This window comes from Hemiscyllium ocellatum, chromosome 28, assembly GCF_020745735.1.
Source record: "Hemiscyllium ocellatum isolate sHemOce1 chromosome 28, sHemOce1.pat.X.cur, whole genome shotgun sequence".
NCBI classification, from domain to species: Eukaryota; Metazoa; Chordata; class Chondrichthyes; order Orectolobiformes; family Hemiscylliidae; genus Hemiscyllium; species Hemiscyllium ocellatum.
The window spans coordinates 23,591,618-23,611,868 of record NC_083428.1 but is presented as its reverse complement, the minus strand read 5'-3'; the positions used below and the strand labels follow the sequence as shown (position 1 = coordinate 23,611,868).

At 38.8% G+C, this 20,251-nt stretch overlaps 1 protein-coding gene across 1 annotated transcript in view; it reads right to left on the bottom strand.

Annotated features, from left to right (window-relative positions):
• The window catches only part of LOC132829215 (unconventional myosin-Va-like), a 175,290-nt gene that overhangs the window by 77,177 nt on the left and 77,862 nt on the right, over positions 1 to 20,251 (bottom strand). The window contains exons 16-22 of the mRNA XM_060846582.1: positions 18,580 to 18,677; positions 16,961 to 17,047; positions 10,885 to 10,993; positions 9,474 to 9,685; positions 7,810 to 7,966; positions 5,767 to 6,006; positions 2,030 to 2,263 (exon numbers count right to left, since the gene is read on the bottom strand). Of these exons, the coding sequence (XP_060702565.1) occupies positions 2,030 to 2,263; positions 5,767 to 6,006; positions 7,810 to 7,966; positions 9,474 to 9,685; positions 10,885 to 10,993; positions 16,961 to 17,047; positions 18,580 to 18,677 (1,137 nt within the window). The remainder of the gene's footprint in view (positions 1 to 2,029; positions 2,264 to 5,766; positions 6,007 to 7,809; positions 7,967 to 9,473; positions 9,686 to 10,884; positions 10,994 to 16,960; positions 17,048 to 18,579; positions 18,678 to 20,251) is intronic.

The window sequence follows — 20,251 nt, the reverse complement described above, 5'->3', positions numbered from 1 at the left end:
GAATGGATTACTCGTCAGAAGGTCATTGTGGACTCGTTGGGCCAAAGGGCCTGTTTCCATACTGTAGGGAATCTAATCTAAATCATAATATTCAAAAATTGTACTCAAGTATTTGGGTCACTTTTAATATTGAGATTGGCTTCAAAGACTAAATGGACTAGAACATGTGAACTCAATCAACAGGTCCAGGGACCATTCTGTTGTTGCAGGCAGATATCATTCATTTGATAAAAATAACCTTACCTGGAAATGTGAATGAAAAGCTAGAGAGAAAACATTGATTTTATATTACTAACTGGTCAGCTTCAAAGTTCTGACTTATCCTTTCTACCCTTTCAAAACCATTTGCCAAATAATACCAAATGCAGAGTTAGCTTGGAAGGTTTAAGGATTATTTGAAAATAATTTAAAATTACAAGATATTTCCTCAACACATTTAACAGTTGTGTTCAATAGCATTACAGTTGTGCTTGTGGACTAGAAGTTTGTGTTTGGGTGCTAGCCAAAAAAAAATGTTGCCAGTTTCTTATAAAGTACCAAATGTTTAACAAATGTTAATTATCTGACCTATTAATGATTCAATAGCACAACAACTCATTCAAAGTTACCACATTTCTATCAAGAACGTAAAAGCTCCATAAACAACCAAGGCTGTGCAATAAATTTGACCATGCCATACATGTCATGAGTGGATTAAATAAATGTTTGACTGAACTACATTAGTCTAATCTTGCTTCACTGGAGTTTGGGCATACCCATAGGTTCAGACATTATACAACAAGATGGACATAAAGGAGGGAATACAGATACGCAGGTGAAAGGTCAGTATATAGGACAACATTTGGCTTAGACTTCACTGGCTAAAGTTAAAAAAAACATTAAATGCAAACTTAAACTTAGAACTGCATAATAGAATGACACACACTGTTTCTGTAACGTGTATAATTTTTGTGAAATTACTATAATCAGTTTTCTACCTCTACTATAAACTTCAAAAATATACAAATATTGAACCATTGATACACCCAATCTTTCAAATGAAAATCACTCCCAGCAATTGCAGTACAACCATTTAGCTACGCAAAAGTAAGAGTGCTGGATGGATAAAATGCAGGAAAGGTGCCATTTTCCCAGGCTGGGGAGTCTAGAACTGAAGCAAATGTATCTCAGGATACAAGGTTGACCATTTAGGACTGAGATAAGGAAAGCTTTCTTCATTCAAAATAAAAGGGTAATGAATTGTGAAATTCTCTACTGCAGAAGACTAGGTCGGCTAAGCCACAATGTATACAAGAGTGCGATTGATAAAGTTTTAGTTTTAATAATTTCAGATTTTGGAGAGAAAAAGTAGGAATATAGCTTTGGAGATATAGGATCAGCCACAATCATTAAATGGCAGAGAAGGCTCAAATTGCCTACTCCTGCCCTCATGTTTAACAGCATACATACAAATAGATACACATGAACACCACAGAATTACTGTAAGCAGGAACAGGTTCATTTTCAAACAACATGGTCACATCAGAAACTTGTTTAGTCATACAATGGAAAGCATTAACCCCAACCACAAAGTGGGCTAGCTTTCTGAGGTATTATGGAAATTGTGCCAAATGTATGTCTGAGCAACAGGGACAACTGTATAAGAACATAAAGCAGCCTTTAGTCATTGAGAGAAACTGCGTTCAAAGCTGTATCCCTGTCTGGTGGAGTAAAGCCGTGTTTGGAGCCCTAACCATCTCCATGTCCAATGTCATTCCAAACAAAATTAGTATTAGTTTCTAACTAGATAAATGAGCTAGTTAAGTAACAGTCTCTTGACCAGAAATGCATGAATCACCAAGACTGATTGCAGCTTGAAATTAGTAGTCCATTATTCATGGGAAACAATAGAAATTAAGTGCCTTTAGAAAACCAGTTTACCACAATGAACACAGCTGCTAAGACAAGTGAATCTTGCTTTTAAAAAGAAAGCAAATGCAGTGGTTTGTACAATTACCACAGGTGTTGTAGAAAAAGGGTACATTCCTACTTGTTTCAATTCGGTTAGCTCCTGAGAAGCTTGAACTTCTGCATCTCTTCTGTTCTTATGTGCAGTCTCCAGTTCCTCTTCGAGTTTTATGACTTGCTGCTGCAGATTCAAGATTTTAGTTTCTTCTGTTCTACACCGAAGGTGCTCTATTTCATTCCTAAGTTTTTCCACCTCATGTCTGTGAGAGGCAGTAAGTGCTGCCATTTTTTCTAAAAGCATTTTGTTGTTCTTACTCTGAAAATGAAATTCAGACAAAATGTTACCTTGTCAGAAACATCAGCTGTCAACCATCTTCATATCTGGGAATATTAATTGCTCTATAAATGGTCAAAAGTTAGGATTAATAGTGCCAAGTTGTAATAGAGGAAAAAGTGTAAGATCATGTCAAAGACTGTTCAGTGAAATTTTTGACTACAAATCAAAAAAATCCATCAATTTATCATTTCATTCCATCTTGGCAATGAAATTGTAATAACAGTAAATCCTGAAATCTGAAAATACACAGATCTATGAATGTTGTGGGAAAAATGTCAGCATGCTCATCAGCCTCATTCTGATCAAGGATCCATACTAAAATACAAGTTCGCACCGCTTTCCTGATAATGGGTTGGCTTGGTGTCCATTTTGAGGACATTTTTTAGTGATTAAGAAATCACTAAATTAGGAAGTTGCTGAGCCAAAATAGGAAAAAAGCTGGGACTAGCTATGGAATTATGGAGTCAGTTGTTTGACCATTGATGTCCTGTAAATTTTCTAGGCTAAAAAAGTGATGCACATGTATAATCACTACATCGGAGAGTACATTTGTGCATCTAAGTTTCAGACAATTAGGATAGAAATTAAACTAAAATTGGATTATGAACTACAAGTGGAATGAGCTCAAACTATTAAATAGTAATCACATACAGAAGAGAAAAAGCCTAGTTCAGCTGTTTGTAGAACTATTAATGCTAATTACAATAGTGTCATAGCAACCAAGTGCTAGAGTCAAACAGCTAGATGAGCATATAATGACACTCAACATACATAGGGAACCTATAAAATCAACGTTTTATACACCCAGCAATTTCTGTACTATAGGGCATAGTACATTGTATAAGTCAGCAAGTTAGAGACATCCATTAAGAACATAGTAATTATGCAAGGTGTTCATTTGCATATCAATGGGGCAGTAATAATTTAAAGGATGAATTCAAGCAACACTTATGACTTCCCTAACTACATCAAGTAACCAAAGGAAGGTACAGGCAATTTGGCTGTTACTGTGCAATAAGATTAATTAATAGCCTTGTAGAAAAGGGGCTACTAACCATTACATGATTACTATTTTGCTTTCAAATTGCACTTTGCATTTCATATACAACACCAAGATCTTAAAGTTAAATGAAAGCAAAACACATGAATGAACGACAGATCAATTAAGGTAGATATGGAATTAGAAAAAGATAGGCAAGTGATGGCTTGCATTTGAAGAGTAAAACAATTTGCAACAAATATATATTCCTTTTTGGCACAAAACCACCTACAGAAAACGTGTTCCAACTGTGACTAGTAAGAGGAGTTACACTCCATACTCGGTTAAATAAAAAGAGGCTTATGTTGCCAAAGTAGAAGCCGGGGTGAAAGAGATTTAGAATGGAGAAAGATAGAGAAAAGAAACTACTAAAGGAGAAAGGAAGTATAAAACTTCAATTCCAAGAAACGAAAAAAAAGTGTCATGATTTGGAGATGCCAGTGTTGGACTGGGGTGTACAAAAGTTAACAATCACAACACCAGGTTATAGTCCAACAGGTTTAATTGGAAGCATTAGCTTTCGGAGCACTGGTCCTTTCATCAGGTGGTTGAAGGAGCAGCGCTCCAAAAAGCTAATGCTTCCAATTAAACCTGTTGGACTATAACCTGGTGGTGTTGTGAGATTTTTAACTTTGAAAAAAAAGCATTATACTTGTGTGCAAACAGGCAGAGATTGGTGAAATTAAGCATTCGCCCATTAGAGATAGACCAGTCAAATAAAGAACACCAGAGATATTAAGCAATTACTCATCTTCACAATAAAAATTCTAAAAGTCATTACAGAAACAAAAGTGTCAGAATGTGAAACTTAATAAACAATTATAAATCAAAGATAGAAGATAGAGGGGGGTAGTGGTGGGTTATTTTTTCAGACTGGAGGCCTGTGACCAATGGTGTGCCACAAAGATCAGTGCTGGGTCCTCTACTTTTCATCACTTATATAAGCGATTTGGATATGGACATAGACATAGGAGGTATAGTTAGCAAGTTTGCAGATGACAAAATTGGAGGTGTAGTGGACAGTGAAGAAGGTTACCTCAGATTACAACCGAATCTTGATCAGATGGGCCAGTGGGCTGAGAAGTGGCAGATGGAGTTTAAATTTAGATAAATGAGGGGTGCTGCATTTTGGAAAAGCAAATCTTAGCAGGACTTATTACACTCAAATGGTATGGTCTAGGGAGTGTTACTGAACAGAGACCTTGGAGTGCAGGTTCATAGCTCCTTCAAAAGTAGAGTCGCAGGTAGATAGGATAGTGAAGGTGGCATTTGGTATACTTTATTGGTCAGAGTTTTGAGCACAGGAGTTGGGAGGTCACATTGCGGCTCTACAGGACATTGGTTAGGCCACTGTTGGAATATTGCGTGCAATTCTGGTCTCCTTCCTATCGGAAAGATGTTGTGAAACTTGAAAAGGGTTCAGAAAAGATTTACAAGGATGTTGCCAGGGTTGGAGGATTTGAGCTATAGAGAGGGGTTGAATAGGCTGGGGCTATTTTCCCTGGAGCATCGAAGGCTGAGGGGTGAACTTATAGAGGTTTATAAAAATCATGAGGGGTGTGAATAGGATAAATTGACAAAGTCTTTTCCCTCAGTGGGGGTGAAGCAGGGAGAAGAGTCCAGAGGGCATAGGTTTAAGGGGGAGAGGGGAAAGATATAAAAGGGACCGAAGGGTGGTGAGTGTATGGAATGAGCTACCACAGGAAGTCGTGGAAGCCAGTACAATTGCAATGTTTTAAAAAGGCATCTGGATGACTATATGAATAGAATGGGTTTAAAAGGGATATTAGCCAGCTGCTAGCAAATGAGACTACATTAAGTTGGGGTATCTAGTCAGTGTGGACTAGTTGGACCAAAGAGTCTGCTTCCATGCTGTACATCTCAATGACTTTGACTCTATAAAAATTATAGAGGAGAAACTAGTGTTTCAAGTCCCAGATAACCATGCACTGATGAGGGGCATTTTGGGGCTTTATCAGAGATAACTGCAGAGGTAAAATGTTTCGATTTTCCAGAACAGCTCCAAGACTTGGAAGATAGTAAACAAACAAAAAGAAAGGAAATTATAGATCAGTTAGTCAATATTAAGAATAGCTAAGGACTAGAATTTATATTAAACTGGATACTTAAAGTCATGCAAATAAGCAAAGCGATACATTGAAAATGTAACTAGTAGGATGGATAAAGCTCATTGAATATTAAATTCTGCTCAAAATCCCCAATCTCGGACACTCCATCATACAAAAACCTGCTTTTGTACCTGTAGATTCTGACCCATTGCAATGCTCCACTTGTGGATCTGTGACCCCACTCCATAAAATTGACTGTACAAAACTTGTTACTTGAGCACATCTCATCCTGCATCCATCGACAATACTCCTGCACATTTGCCACCAGTGTACAAGGCCAAATTGGCTTCCACTTTTGGAATCCCTGAGTTTACCTGATCATTCACTTTATACTGCAGCTGCAAAATCTTGTTTTCCATTCCTTTGTTCAGTTTCTTGTAGTGCTCAACTGAACGTGCTTCAACCTTCAGCCTTTTCAGTTGGCGATATGCCATCATTCGTCGAAAACAGCACTGCAAGTAGATAACCGCATGCCGAATTCTTTGATATTTCAAAAAGCTCAGCCATCCTCGCACATACTTCTGTAGGACAGTAGCCTTTTGGTCCCGGACCATCTAATTAAAAGTAAGCGCATGTGTCTTTAGAAATGCAAAAGAAATAACTTCATGTAGTACTCAAAAGAAAAACTTCCATGTACCCCTACCTTCTTCCACACATTCGCAGAAATCTAATATTGGTGTCATATTCATTAAACACATTAGAACTACTAAAGTATGATTTGGAGGTGCCGGTGTTGGACCGTGGTGTACAAAGTTACAAATCACACAACACCAGGTTATAGTCCAACAGGTTTAATTGGAAGCTCTAGCTTTTGGAGTGACGCTCCTTCATCAGGTTGTGCCACAAAGTATGCACCTTGAAGGTCTTCTCAGACTTCAAAAAAGTTGACAGAAGTTGAATGCAATGAATAGGCTTCATACTTAAAACTTCTTACCAAATTTACGTTTTAAAGAGTTGTGAAAAATTGATTTCTTTCAAGTATTGTGGAAATGCTTGCATTTGTTTTGAGTGCGTGATCGAAAATGTCATTTATGTACGTTGAATTTTTTTTTAAAAAATAGGCTTCTTAGAAAATCGCATGGCTGGCGATGACCTTTAGTTCGGAGGCTTTTTGAACAGTGACTGGATTGGAGAGTATTTTTTTGCGGTCTTCAGTTGGGGACAAGCAGCCTGTGAGAAAGGACTGTCCAGCTAATCTAGATTGCTGAAAGCAACACTTGAGTTTAGGGGGAAACCTACTAGTCCTTCTGCAAGGAAGGGATTGCATTTCTCAATATTGTATTTCCTGAGCAGGCAGCGTCTATAGGGACTCAAACACATACAATTAAGTGGCCTGACAACACTTGCCAGAAAAACAATGATAAATCAAAACCTTTTACACTACCCATTTGCTTTCATGAAAAACCCAATCAGTTAAAACATGCATTTTTGTTCGTAACGCCAATCTCTGCAGAGAAGCCAATTGTGCTTTTTTTTGATATCTAGAGAGTAATGAGCACTTATATTACTAAACATTTCTTGTATATTTACTGAAGCTTTATTTTGCTAGTAAATTGTGTTTTATTAAATGTGGGTAATAGATCTTTATTTCAAAACCTAATATAGGCATGTTATTTATAACTGGTCATTTCAGTAACTGGAAAAAAAAACTACTTAATTTCATGTTGTGATCCATGGTGTAGAGAGAGATTAGACTGACTGCGCGCTCCTCCAATCGCAGCCAATATTGAAGCAAGACAACAAACTTGCACCTATAAAACACTAATGATCACAAAATGTTTTGCAGCCAATGAGGCGTTTTGACAGGAGAGTCACTATAACAATATAGGAAACAGTATATAGAGAGCCAATTTGTACACAGCAAGGTCTAAAAAAAACAAATAGCAGCCAAACCAGTGTTTGATTGAGAAAGATATTGGCCAGCATACCAAGGAGCCACAGTAGGGGATGATTAAAGACTTCAAAAAGTATGGTTAATCCCATCCTTTTAAAACCCCCTAGGCCCTGTTAAGTAATTCATACCTGATCATTACAAACCATGATCAAAGCCAGCAAAAGTTTGGTGAATGGCGGAAGAATTAGATTTTAACAAAAAGAGGGATAAAAACTACCAGGCCCTTTTACATTCAGTGGTAAAACATCTCAGACTATTGTTTGACAGATCCTAGGACAGTGCACAACTGGAGTGGTGGTCTGGATTTGTGCTCGGGACTCTGGCCTTGGATTTGACCTTCTGACCACATATACACGATCAATCGTACAACCTCATTCTTCACAGGATCTCAGAATATTCATCATTAAGATCAGAAACAATTACAGAAACTGTTCAGCACATAAAATGTTCAATAAAGACTTGCCTTATGATAAGTTCGTCTCGTAATCATGCCTCTTGCATAAGCTTGAATTGTAATTACTGCTGTACGGATGTGTACATACAGCCTTCTCACTACCAACATTCGATATTGTCTCTGTATAATTATGGCAGCCTTTGTCAATCTTAAATGATCAACTAGTCTGAAACAAAAAGATTATATTTTTATACACTCTTCATACAGGCAAGTGCCAAGTCAACATGCACAGTTTAGCAATACGAATGAATTATAACAAGTTAGCTTATAAAAGGCCCTGTTTGAAGTTGTCCCCATATAGTTTCATAAATGATTTTAAATAGATCTTTAATACAGAATCCCTAAGTGCAGAAACGGGCCAGAGTCTGGACTGACCCTCCAAAGTGCATCCCTCCCAGACCCAGACAGTTCTTGTAACCCACATTTACCATGGCCAATCCACATAACCAGTATAAGCTTGAACATACAAACTCCACACAGTCACCCGAGGTTGGAATGAAACCCAAGATCTTGGCACCAAGAGGCAGTGGTGCTGGCCACTGAGCCAGCTCTGGAGGACTGGCTCAAATGGTAAGTGTAGATTTTAAAAATTGAGAGATGCATGGCAATGCAAAGTACAGATTTATTTCTAAAATCAAGTGCCAAGTACGTATATTTATTGAACATTAATGATAAGTGTACAGATGATGACTCTTTGCAATAAGATGGTAAGATAAGATTCTTGGTAGTGTAGATGAGCAGAGAGCTCTCTGATTCCATGTACAGAGATGCCTGAAAGTTGCCATCCAGGTTGATAGGGTTGTTAAGGCAGTATATGATGGGTTTGCTTTTATTGATGGAGGGATTGGGTTTCAGAGCCATGAGGTCATGCCACAACTGTACAAAACTCTGGTGGGGCCACACTTGGAGTATTGCATACAGTTCTGGTCACCACATTATAGGAAGGATGTGGAAGCTTTGGAAAGGATGCAGAGGAGATTTACTAGGGTGTTGCCTGGTATGGAGGGAAGGTCTTATGAGGAAAGGCTAAGCGACTTGAGGCTGTTTTTGTTAGAGAGATGAAGGTTGAGGGGTGACTTAATTGAGACACAAGATACATCAGAGGGTTAGATAAGCTGGACAGTGAGAGTCTTTTTTCTCAAATGATGGCAACTAGCACAAGGGGACATAACTATAAATTAAAGGGGTGATAGATGTTAGGACAGATGTCCGAAGTAGTTTCTTTATTCAAAGTAGTAAGGACATGGAACGCCCTGCCTGCAACAGTAGTAAACTTGCCAACTTTAAGGGTCTTCAAATAGTCATTGAATAAACATATGGATGAAAGTGAAATATAGTGTAGAATAGATAGGCTTCAGATTGTTGCAAACAACATGTGGAACCATCAAGGGCTGAAGGGCCTATACTGCTCTGTAATGTTCTATTTTCTAAGTCACTGGTGTCACTTTTTTCTGGAAGGCTGACTTAATCAGCAACAGCAAACAAGTTTCCTCACTGCACAACATTGAGGTTAATGGGCTGTTTGGATACAACCGGGTTTTGAAGAAAGGTCACTGGGCCCCAAAACAAACTCAAACTCTTCTTTCTCTCCACAAATGCTGCCAGAGCTGCTGAGTTTCTTCAGCACGTTTTTTTGTTTCATGACTGCTTTACTTTAGTGTTGTTTTACTTACTGTTTTGCTAGAAATCTGCGAGTGTATTTCTGGATGACAATAATGGCTCGGCATATCTGCTGATATTTCTTTCTTTGAATCCAACCTCTCACTATCTTTTGTACCATAATGCAGGCAGCTCGCAGTCGGCTTGCCCGGAGCTTCTCCAGGTAGGCCACCTGCCCTGCAGAAAAGAAGATCTTGGTCTTTCCAAATTGATACTTGTTTTCATCCTGCGGATAAACAGAAGTTTTGTATTTTTTAAAAAAACCTTAAAATCCAAAAGAACTGTGGATGAGCTGTAAATCCAAAACCAAAGCAAAAGTTGCTGGAAAAGTTCAACAGGACTGGCAGCATGTGGGAAGAGAAATCAGAACTCATGCTGCCAGTCCTGCTGAGCTTTTCTAGCAAAAACAAAACACCCAAAAATATCAAAAAAAAATCACAAGATCCATCATTGATCAGATATCACTCACTAATACATATGTATATAATATTTATTCTTCCATCTAAAAAGGTAATATTATTATAGTCAGAGTCAAAGATGTACAGCACGGAAACCTCCATAACTTCTGGACCATATTTAGTGTAGGAATCACAACAGTCAATTTAGCCACAGCAAGCTCCCGCCAATAATCTTAATAAGGGACACAATAATTTGTTTTGTAAATTTGATGGAGAATAATATTGCCTAGGGAAACAGAAACAGCACCCTCCACTCCTTCAGAATATGGCAAATTGGACAGCTGGAACCTCAGTTTAATACCTCACCCAAAACATTTCTAACTATGCAGCATTTCCTTAGTACTGCACAAAAACAAGTCTGACAGAATTGCATCAAATCATGGAGCTCGACTTGAACCCATCACCTTTAAATTCAGATGATTATGCTACCATTGAGTCACGCTGTCGTCATGTTGTGGGTATGTGGTATTTGAGAGTCTACAGCTTCAATTTATATTAACTATTCCTCTAAGAAATTAAACCGGGTTTCTCCGACAAACAAATGATCAACATGCAATATTATTCCCAGTTAAAAAGAATACCATGTGAAATCTACTTCTACCTGCATAAGCAATAGTCTGAGATCTATCACTTTGCTGAATTTTTATCAAGGATTGATTAATCAAATATTACTCTCAATGGTGAGCACGTTGAATACCTCAAGTATGATTGGTACTATCCTAAAAGCTAAGGGGTATTTGGAAAAACAAAACAAATTTTAAAAAGTTGAAGTAATAAAATTAGGTTCAAAATTTTGTTCATGTGCCAGAAAAAAAAGTTGCACTTTGTTTGAAACAAACAAACATTCACAACTAAAATGATTGTTGAAGACTTAAAATTCTTTGAACAAGAGAACTCTCTCCCTGGCCCCAGCCACAACATGGGCCTTTAAACTAAAGAAAAATGGCTGACATCATAGCTTTTAAACCTTGATTAGATTTTCCAACATGTTTTTACAGGTCTGTTTCTCATCTGCACAAATGTTTTCTTCTCTCATCAAAACCCTGTAGCGACTAAAGAAATCAACATAGGTCCACCTAAAAAAAAAGACAAAAATCCAACATTAGTAAACTTCAATGAAACAATTTACAAAATTCTATGATAGAATGATATAATGTTATGATACAGAAACAGGTCATTCAACTCTGTACAATGAAATCTCCACAACCAAAACGATTCACACATGACGATGTCAAGCTTCCTTCATTGAGAGTTAAGTGTGAAGTCTGATGGTCATGTGCAGGTTTCCTAATATTGAAAAGAAATCTGTATAACCATTTTATTTTGGAGTAAAGTTTGCCTTTGGTTTCCAGCCTTTTTGAAGGTGGCATTTCTGTTTAGTCCAATAAAAATTCCTGTATAATTAGAACTAGGAACATCAGTTTGTGTTGCAGACAGAATAGAAGGCACATCCTCCTTATTACTGAGGGACTGGCTTTAACTTGAGCATGAATATCGTTACATGCATTCCAATTTTTTTTTACATTGCTCAGATCATACCATTTTACAAAAGGCAACACATTGTTCTATGGAAGTGATAGTTTAAGAACATTGACAATCCAATGAAGGCAAATAAGAAAATTGTATATGGATTTGTTTCTTAATTAAAGAGTATAAAAACATAGGTACTAACTTAGGCTCAAGCAGTAAGTTTTAAGAGCAGTAACAATGTGCTATTTTCTAGGTCTGTACATTGTTAAGGTGCAATGATGACCTTTACTAGAGTGGTGCTCTTCCTGTCAGATGTGTAGGGAGGGTTTCCATGTTACTGACCATGATTTGGAGATGCCGGTGTTGGACTGGGGCGTACAAAGTTAAACATCTTGCACCACACCTGGTTATAGTCTAACAGGTTTAATTGGAAGCACTAACTTTCAGAGCACTGCTCCTTCATCAAGTGGCTGTGGAGGACAATCACCTGATGAAGGCACAGTGCTCCAAAAGCATTAAATTAAACCCGTTGGACTATAACCTGGTGGTGTGATTTAATATATTACTGATGATCACATCTGCAGAAAGTGTGTTTAGTTATGAATCCTATTGGACCGCATGGATCAGTTGAAGCAGCAGTTACAGGTAACAAGGAATTTACAGGAGCTCTCCTGTGGCTACCCCCTTTAGAAACAGATATATTGTTTTAGAAAATGAAGGTTGTGATGGACTCTGAGGGGAATGCAGCACTGAGAGTCCGGTTTCTGGTACTGGGACTGACTCTAATGGAACCTGACTTATCTCTTGTTACAAGGGATCAATTGTGATAGGGGCTAAGTGAAAGCAGATACTAGAGATTAAAGGTTAGAGTGGTGCTAGAAAAGCACAGCAAGTCAGGCAGCATCCAAGGAGCAGGAATATCAACGTTTTTGGGCAAAAGTCCTTTGATCATTCCTGATGAAGGGTTTTCGCCAGAAACGTTGATTTGCCTGTTCCTTAGGATGCTACCTAACCCACTCTGCTTTTCCAGCACCACTCTAATCTTGACTGTGATAGAGAACTCTTGTCAGAAACACGGACAGACATTTATTCAGGTGACGAGTCATCAGAATGACGTATTACCTCCCTGGTGCCAGAATCAAGGATCTCTCAGATGGTGCAGAATATCCTCAAAATTGGGTGAGGGATCAACAGGAGGTCATTGTACACATTGGAAGAGGAAAGGATGAGATTTTGAGGAAAGAATGCAGGAAGTTAGGCAGGAATATAAAAACAAAACAAAAAAAAGGAGCGAGAGCAAATCATTGTAATCTCCTATGGAGTAGAAGGAGCCTTGAAAAAAAAAGGAGGATGGGTACCTGAATTGGCAGGGGACACTGGAGGAGAGATTTACTTGAGCTGCTTGGGAGGATTTAAAATATGTAAAAAAAGGTGATGGGGCAACACTCATGATCTCATTAAATGACAGCAGTCCTGCGAGGCAAAATGTCCACTTCTGTTGTCAATGCAAATGTTGTATGTATGTTGCTTTGCTTTCTCTTAGCTTCTGAAATAGTAATAATGTTGTGCTGTGACTCTACTTTTAACAAAGTACAACCTGTACTAGCAATCTAGCACACTCTGGTCCATCAACTTCTCTGGTTCAGGGGCCTGCAACATGGTTCCAGTTCTGGTCTGTGTAAAGTTGTTGTTTGGGTCAAGGATAAAATTGGAATGCCCAGTTTCAATTTGCATTAATTTTAGTAAAATGCTGCTTTTTGTCTGGAATAATTCAGATCATAATTGATGGACCCTTCACTAAAATTACTTATTTTATGGATCACAGCTGGGAGTAAGAGGAATTAAAATTAAATACTTCAACCCCTCAGGAATCAATGCCTTGTTATTTGATGAACTCCTGTACTGACCGACCACATGACCTCCTTTAGCTTCAAATTTTCCATTGTCCCAAGGCTGTCACAATAGGGAGATACATCTGACTACAGATTGCAACAGTGGTACCCAGGTGGGTAAAGGTGTAGTTAAAACTGAATACAGTATATAGAGTCATTGAGGAAAAGTGATTTCTTATAGACACATTACACAAGTTTTGAGGGCTTTGATCTTTCAGATCAAAATCTTTTTCCTTCATTGTGAACATTTGTTAGCAGAGAAGCTAACTCTTTACTGACTGAAGAGAACTTTGCTTTTAGATATAAAAACAATTCTGAAGGGTTTAAGGGGAAAATTGACCGAAACAGCATGACATTTTTCACTGGAGTGTAAGACGTTGAGGGGTCACCTTATTGAAGTTTATAAAATCATGACTGGCATAGATAATGTGAATGCTGAGGGTCCTTTCCCCTAGTATAGGAAAATTCAAAATTGGGGGTATATTTTTAAGGTGAGAGGAGAAAGATTTATAAAGAGGATGGAGGAGTCACTTTAAATATTGGTTCGTGTGTGGAATGTTCTTCCAGAGAAAATAATGGATGCTTGTACAATTTAAAAATGAGATAAGGTCATGAATAGGAAAGATTGAGGGATAGGGGCCAAGCACAGGCAGGTGGGATTAGTTTAGATTGGGAACATGGTCAGCATGGACTGGTTGGACTGAAGGGTCCGTTTCCATGCTGTATGACTATGACCCAGAGAGATAGTGAGAAAAAGATACTAGTACAGTTGGGAAAAAGAACAAATCAAAAAGTCAGGGCAGGCGGAGAATGAGATAGGACTTATGAATTAAACTACATTTATTTCAATGCAGGAGGCCTAACAGGAAAGGGAGATGAGCTCAGGGCATGCCTAGGAAATCATGGCAATGACAGAAGTGGCTCAGGGATGGACAGGACTGGTAGCTTAATGTTCCAGGGTATAAATCCTATAGGATGAATTAGTAGGGGGTTGGGAAGAGGAAGGAGGAATGTTTAAGAGAGGAGGGGGAAAATGGCATTTTTGATTAAGGAAACATTATGGCTGTACTTAGGGAGGATATTCCTGGAATGTGCCGAAGGAGGTTATTTGGGAGGATCAGAGAGCGCGAGTGTAAGAGACTATAGAGCTCCCCAGTAGTCAGAAGGAAATTAAACATATTTGAGATCACCTTACAGTTGTCTGTAAGAATAACAGGGTGGTAATGGTAGGGGATTTTAACTTTCCAAACAGACTGGGACTGCCAGTGTTAACGGCTTGGATGGAGAGGAATTTAAGTGTGCACAAGAAAATTTTCCAGTTCAGTATGTGCTTAGGATATATCTACTAGATAAGTTGCAAAACTTGACCTAAACTTGGGAAATAAGGCAGGGTATGTGGCTGAGAAGTCAGTGGGGGAACCATTTTGGGGCCAGTGACCATAATTCTATTTTTAAAATAGTGATGGAAAAGATTTGACCAGATCTAAAAGTAAGGCCAACTTGATAGTATTAGGCAAGTACTTTCAAAAGTTGATTGGGGATGAATGTTTGGAGGAAAAAGGAATGGCTGGAAAGTGGGAGGCCTTCAAAAAGGAGATAACAAGATTCCAGAGGCACTATGTTCCCGTTAAGGTGAAGGGCAAGGCTGGTAGGTGTAGGAAATGCTAGATAACTAGAGAAATTGAAGGTTTGGTTAAGAAAAAGGAGGAAGCACATATCTGGGATAGACCGCAGAGATCAAGTGAATCCTTAGAAGAATACAAAGGCAGTAGGAGTATCCTTAAAATGGAAATCTGGATGCCAAAAAAAGGGGACAAGAGAGCTTTGGCAAATAGGGTTAAGTAGAATCCAAACGAAATTCTGAGAAAATTCGTAAAGCCAAAGTACAAAGGGATCTGGGAGTGCTAGTCGAGGATTCTCTAAAGGTAAACATGCAGATTGAATCCAGGATTAAGAAAGCGAATGCAATGTTGTCACTTATCTCAAGAGGGTTGGAATATAAAAGCACCGTTGTGCTACTGAGACTTTATAAAGCTCTGGTTAGGCCTCATTTGGAGTACTGTGTCCAGTTTTGGTCCCTACACCTCAGGAAGGACATACTGCCACTGGAATGTGTCCAGCGGAGATTCACACAGATTATCCCTGGAATGGTTGGTCTAACATATGAGGAACGGCTGAGGATCCTGGGATTGTATTCATTGGAGTTTAGAAGATTAAGGGGAGACTTAATAGAAACTTACAAGATAATACATGGTTTGGAAAGAGTGGACGCTAGGAAATTGTTTCCGTTAGGCGAGGAGACTAGGACCCGTGGACAGCCTTAAAATTAGAGGGGGTCAATTCAGAACAGAAATGCGGAGACATTTCTTCAGCCAGAGAGTGGTGGGCCTATGGAATTCATTGCCGCAGAGTGCAGTGGAGGCCAGGAAGCTAGATGTCTTCAAGGCAGATATTGATAGATTCTTGATGTCACGAGGAATTAAGGGCTACGGGGGAGAATGCGGGTAAGTGGGGTTGAAATGCCCATCAGCCATGATTGAATGGCAGAGTGGACTCGATGGGCCGAATGGCCTTACTTCCACTGTTATGGTCTTAAATTCTACAAATACATTAAAAAGGACAAAAAGGGTAACTAGGGAGAGAATAGGGCTCCTCAAAAGATCAGCAAGGCGGCCTTTGTGGAAACACAGGAGATGGGGGAACGTAATAAATGAGTATGTTGCATCAGTGTTTACTGTAGAGGAGGATGTGGAAGGTCTAGCATGTAGGGAAATACATGTTAACATCTTGAAAAATGTCTATATTACAGGAGGCGGCAGTGCTGGACATCTTAAAATACAAAAAGGTAGTAAATCCTTGGGAGCTGATCAGGCGTACCCTAGAACTCTGTGGGAGGTTAGGGAAGTAATTGTTGGGCCCCTTGTGGAGATATTTGTATCCTCAATAGCCACAAGTGAGGTGCTGGAAGACTGGAGGTTGGCCAGGGTGGTGGTGCTATTTAAGAAAAGGTGACAAGGACAAGTCAGGGAATTATAGACCAGTGACCAATTATAGACTGGCATCGGTGGCGGCAAGTTGGAGGGAATTCAGAGGGACAGAATTTACATATATTTGGAAAGGCAAGGACTGATTAGGGATGGTCAATATGACTTTGTACACAGGAAATCATGACTCACGAGCCTGAGTTAGTTACTTAAAAAAGTAAAAGTACTTAAAATGCAGCTTTAATTTGCATTTACTGTACAAATGGTGCAGTAAATCTTGTACACATCTTTTAGGTCTGCCCTTAACTATGTACCGGAACTCAGCTGGATAGCCACAAGTTCCACAGCTTCACTTACATTTGTGGGAAAAATATAGTCCACATGAAGAACAACTATTGTTGACCACTATCAAATGCATGTAATGTAGCTGCTATATTAATATAACTATCAGATACTTATTTAATAAAATCTATCCTGGAAGAGCAATACCTTAGTATTTGAAAGTGGGAAAGACATGATGATAGTTGCAGCTTCTTCTGGTTTTAAGGGGTTTAATTCCTCAGCACACTGAATTTAGGCAAGTGAAAGCACTGCCCAAGGTACTGAGCAAAACATCACGTACATAGTATTTAAGACAAAAAAAAACAATTCAACACTCCGTCCTCTTTGAGCCACATTCAATGTAATTCATACTTACCTAGATGGATACCCAGCAGCACTGAGACGGATTGTTTCAATAACACCACAGGCTCTTAATTGTTGTACCATTCTTTTTGGATTAAACCTGCAGAAATGCCAAACTTTGACCTCAATAGCCTTTAACTACAAGTGAAGTAGAGCGAAGTAACATACTGTATTGCTTTCCTACATTTCGCAGTTAAAGCTAGTTATTCATCAGCTTCTTTCAAACATTACAACATTGTCTGTAACTGGAGTAGTAGTCACATTAAAATTTAACACAGGTAGCGGTCATCCAGATGATCCACTTTTGGGAGGTATCCAATTAATCCCACTCTCCATATTGCCTCAGCTCCGTCTCCTCCACCACCACGCCACCCACCCCCCCACTCTCTCACACACACCCAGGTATTTATCCAGCTCAATATTGAACAATACTGAAAATTCCTTTCTGCAATGCATTCCAGATCACAACACGAGTTTCACAACTCCTACCCACTCCATCATCTGAAACCCCTCTCTTCATATTATCAAGATTTCCGATACCCTTAGCTGAAGAAATTATATTTGCATAAATTAAAAGTACAGGGCCCTCAATTAATTAAGGAAAAGCAGGGAAGCAATGCAGACTGACAGCTTTAAAAAAGATACTAAATATTTTACCTTAAAACTGATCACTTAATTCTCAGTCTATCTTCATTTACCCCATACCCCCAAAATTAAGTGAAATTTACAGTTGTATAATTCCAGTTTTAAAGTCAGCACTCAATTATAACAATATTTGTATCAAGAACAGTAGCATTGTTTTTGAACTAAAATGTTTGCATTTAAAAGTAAGAGACTTCAATGAAATCTGTATTAGATGCATTTACCATAATGATTATGCTGCAAAAGATGCTGTAGCCAACCTTTATGTAATAAAAAGTCCTCCAGAAAGTACAAAACATGAGGAGCAACAGCAAAACATTTTCCAAGTGGTTGTCACTGCCATTTTGTATTTATATGGCACAACTTAAAAAAAAAAAGGCATTTCACAAATGGAAAGAAAAGGGAAAAACCTGCAACAAGCCAGAGAGAGATTATCAACCAACTAGGTACAGTCAAAATAAAGAGAGGTATGGAGATGGTTCAGAGGTAGTGATGCAATAAAGCAAAAGGATTGAGTAGATCTGATTGAAATGTTTAATGTGAAAACATTTTAGCAAAATTGGAATCAAGTATTTTCATTGATAGAATTTTCACTCATTCAAAACCTGTTCGTTTGTACAGTGTTAGAATCAAACCTACATAAAGCTTTCTCTTGACAGATTCCTTAGTTCTCTTGGCACAGCCTGGGATGAAAGTGAAAAACCTAATGGAAGCAGAATCCATGGTCATTATTTTAAAGTGATCAAAAAAAACCTTGAGAAATTGTGGTGGAATGAGGCTAAAGTCAATTGTTATGCACCTCCCCCTCAAACTCTGCACATCTTTGTCTGCACCATTTTTCTGGGTTTTTTTGGGGTAGAATTATATGCTTTGCATATCTTGCCCATTTGACCTATCTAATGGCAAATGTACTTCACACCCGTCTCAGGAGAATCAAAAACACATTTACACTTATTGACATTGAAAAACAGCAGCGGCAGATTTACTCACAAAAATGGTTCCTTTGTATCATTTGGCTTTAGGCAGCGGACATAGTGAGGAGATGTTGAATTCAAAGTTTCCATGAGGAGATTAAGTGATGCTCGAAACTACAGAAAATAACATCACATGTTTCTCAGTAACTTGTAAACACTTAAAATGCTATAGATTAGTCCGAAGTAGTCAGCTCTAACTCCGATAAGACTGTGATAAGTAGATCAACATACAGAATGTGTAAGCACATCAACATGTCTATGCAAATTTCTGAAACAACCAAACAAAAGCACAGTTGTAATACACGTTCTCCCTGTGTCTGCGTGGGTTTCCTCCGGGTGCTCCGGTTTCCTCCCACAGTCCAAAGATGTGCGGGACAGGTGAATTGGCCATGCTAAATTGCCCGTAGTGTTAGGTAAGGGGTAAATGTATGGGTATGAGTGGGTTGCGCTTTGGCGGGTCGGTGTGGACTTGTTGGGCCGAAGGGCCTGTTTCCACACTAAGTAATCTAATCTAATCACTTCAAGAAGCAGAGTTGATGGTGATAGAGGACAGGTGAAAGGAAAACGAGAATCAGAACCAACATCGATGTTTCTGAAACTCATCTTGGGCTGAAGGCAGAGTAAAATTGCTTCAAGGAGAAAGGGAGGTCTGCAGATGCTGGAGTGGGGAGCTGAAAATGTGTTGCTGGAAAAGCACAGCAGGTCAGGCAGCATCCAAGGAACAGGAAATTCGACGTTTCGGGCATAAGCCTGATTCCTGATGAAGGGCTTATGCCCGAAACGTCGAATTTCCTGTTCCTTGGATGCTGCCTGACCTGCTAAAATTGCTTCAAGACTGGCTGTTGGTCATTCGCAACCCCCAACTTTATATCCACCACACTGCAACATGGATAGGTTTCTGCACGGTATAAGAGAACTCACCAACTTCTCCATAAATATTATCAATTTCATCCCTAATCCCTCTAACTAGAGGGAGTATTTCCTTAACCACCTCAACAAAGAAGATTATATTTAAAATTTAAATCTCCTCTTAGTATTCAGTTTTACTAGAGCACTCAATATAGAAACTTATAGATTAAAAAGCAATTGGTCACGGTTAACCACCCAGTACTCATCTCCATTAATCCACCCATTCTATCCCACTGTGTAACACCTACATAATAGAAGGTCAACATCACACCACTGACCTCCAACACCTGAAATTCCAACTCCAGTAGCGAAGACACATGTAGCACCACTAGGAGTGCTGGAAAATGCTACAAATTAAATTCCCTGGCCAGAAAAAAACAAATCACTTCATTGTGCGCTCTAGACTGACTACCACATTAGCCCTTTGATGTATTTTACTACACTGTAATGAAGACTCATGATCTATTATTATTTGGATCTCCAGTTTCTAAAGTGGACAGAACATGTACAGTTAGGCTGGATTGTATTTCTACAGCGAGTTAAGAACAGGATACTATATGTGGGCTGAATTTAGCCAAAACATGGTTAAATATCAATATTAGGGCATTTCTCTGAACTCTAGTACATTCTTTCATGTAATTTTGTGTTACAATAAACAGGTGTCCTACCTTCATGGCTCTGTTCTCACTCTAGCTAGCAAAGTGCTCACTGCTGCCAGGAGGTTCTGGCCTTTTCACCACTGGAGAAGGTTCTAAAGCTCAGCTGGACATCAGTCCAGA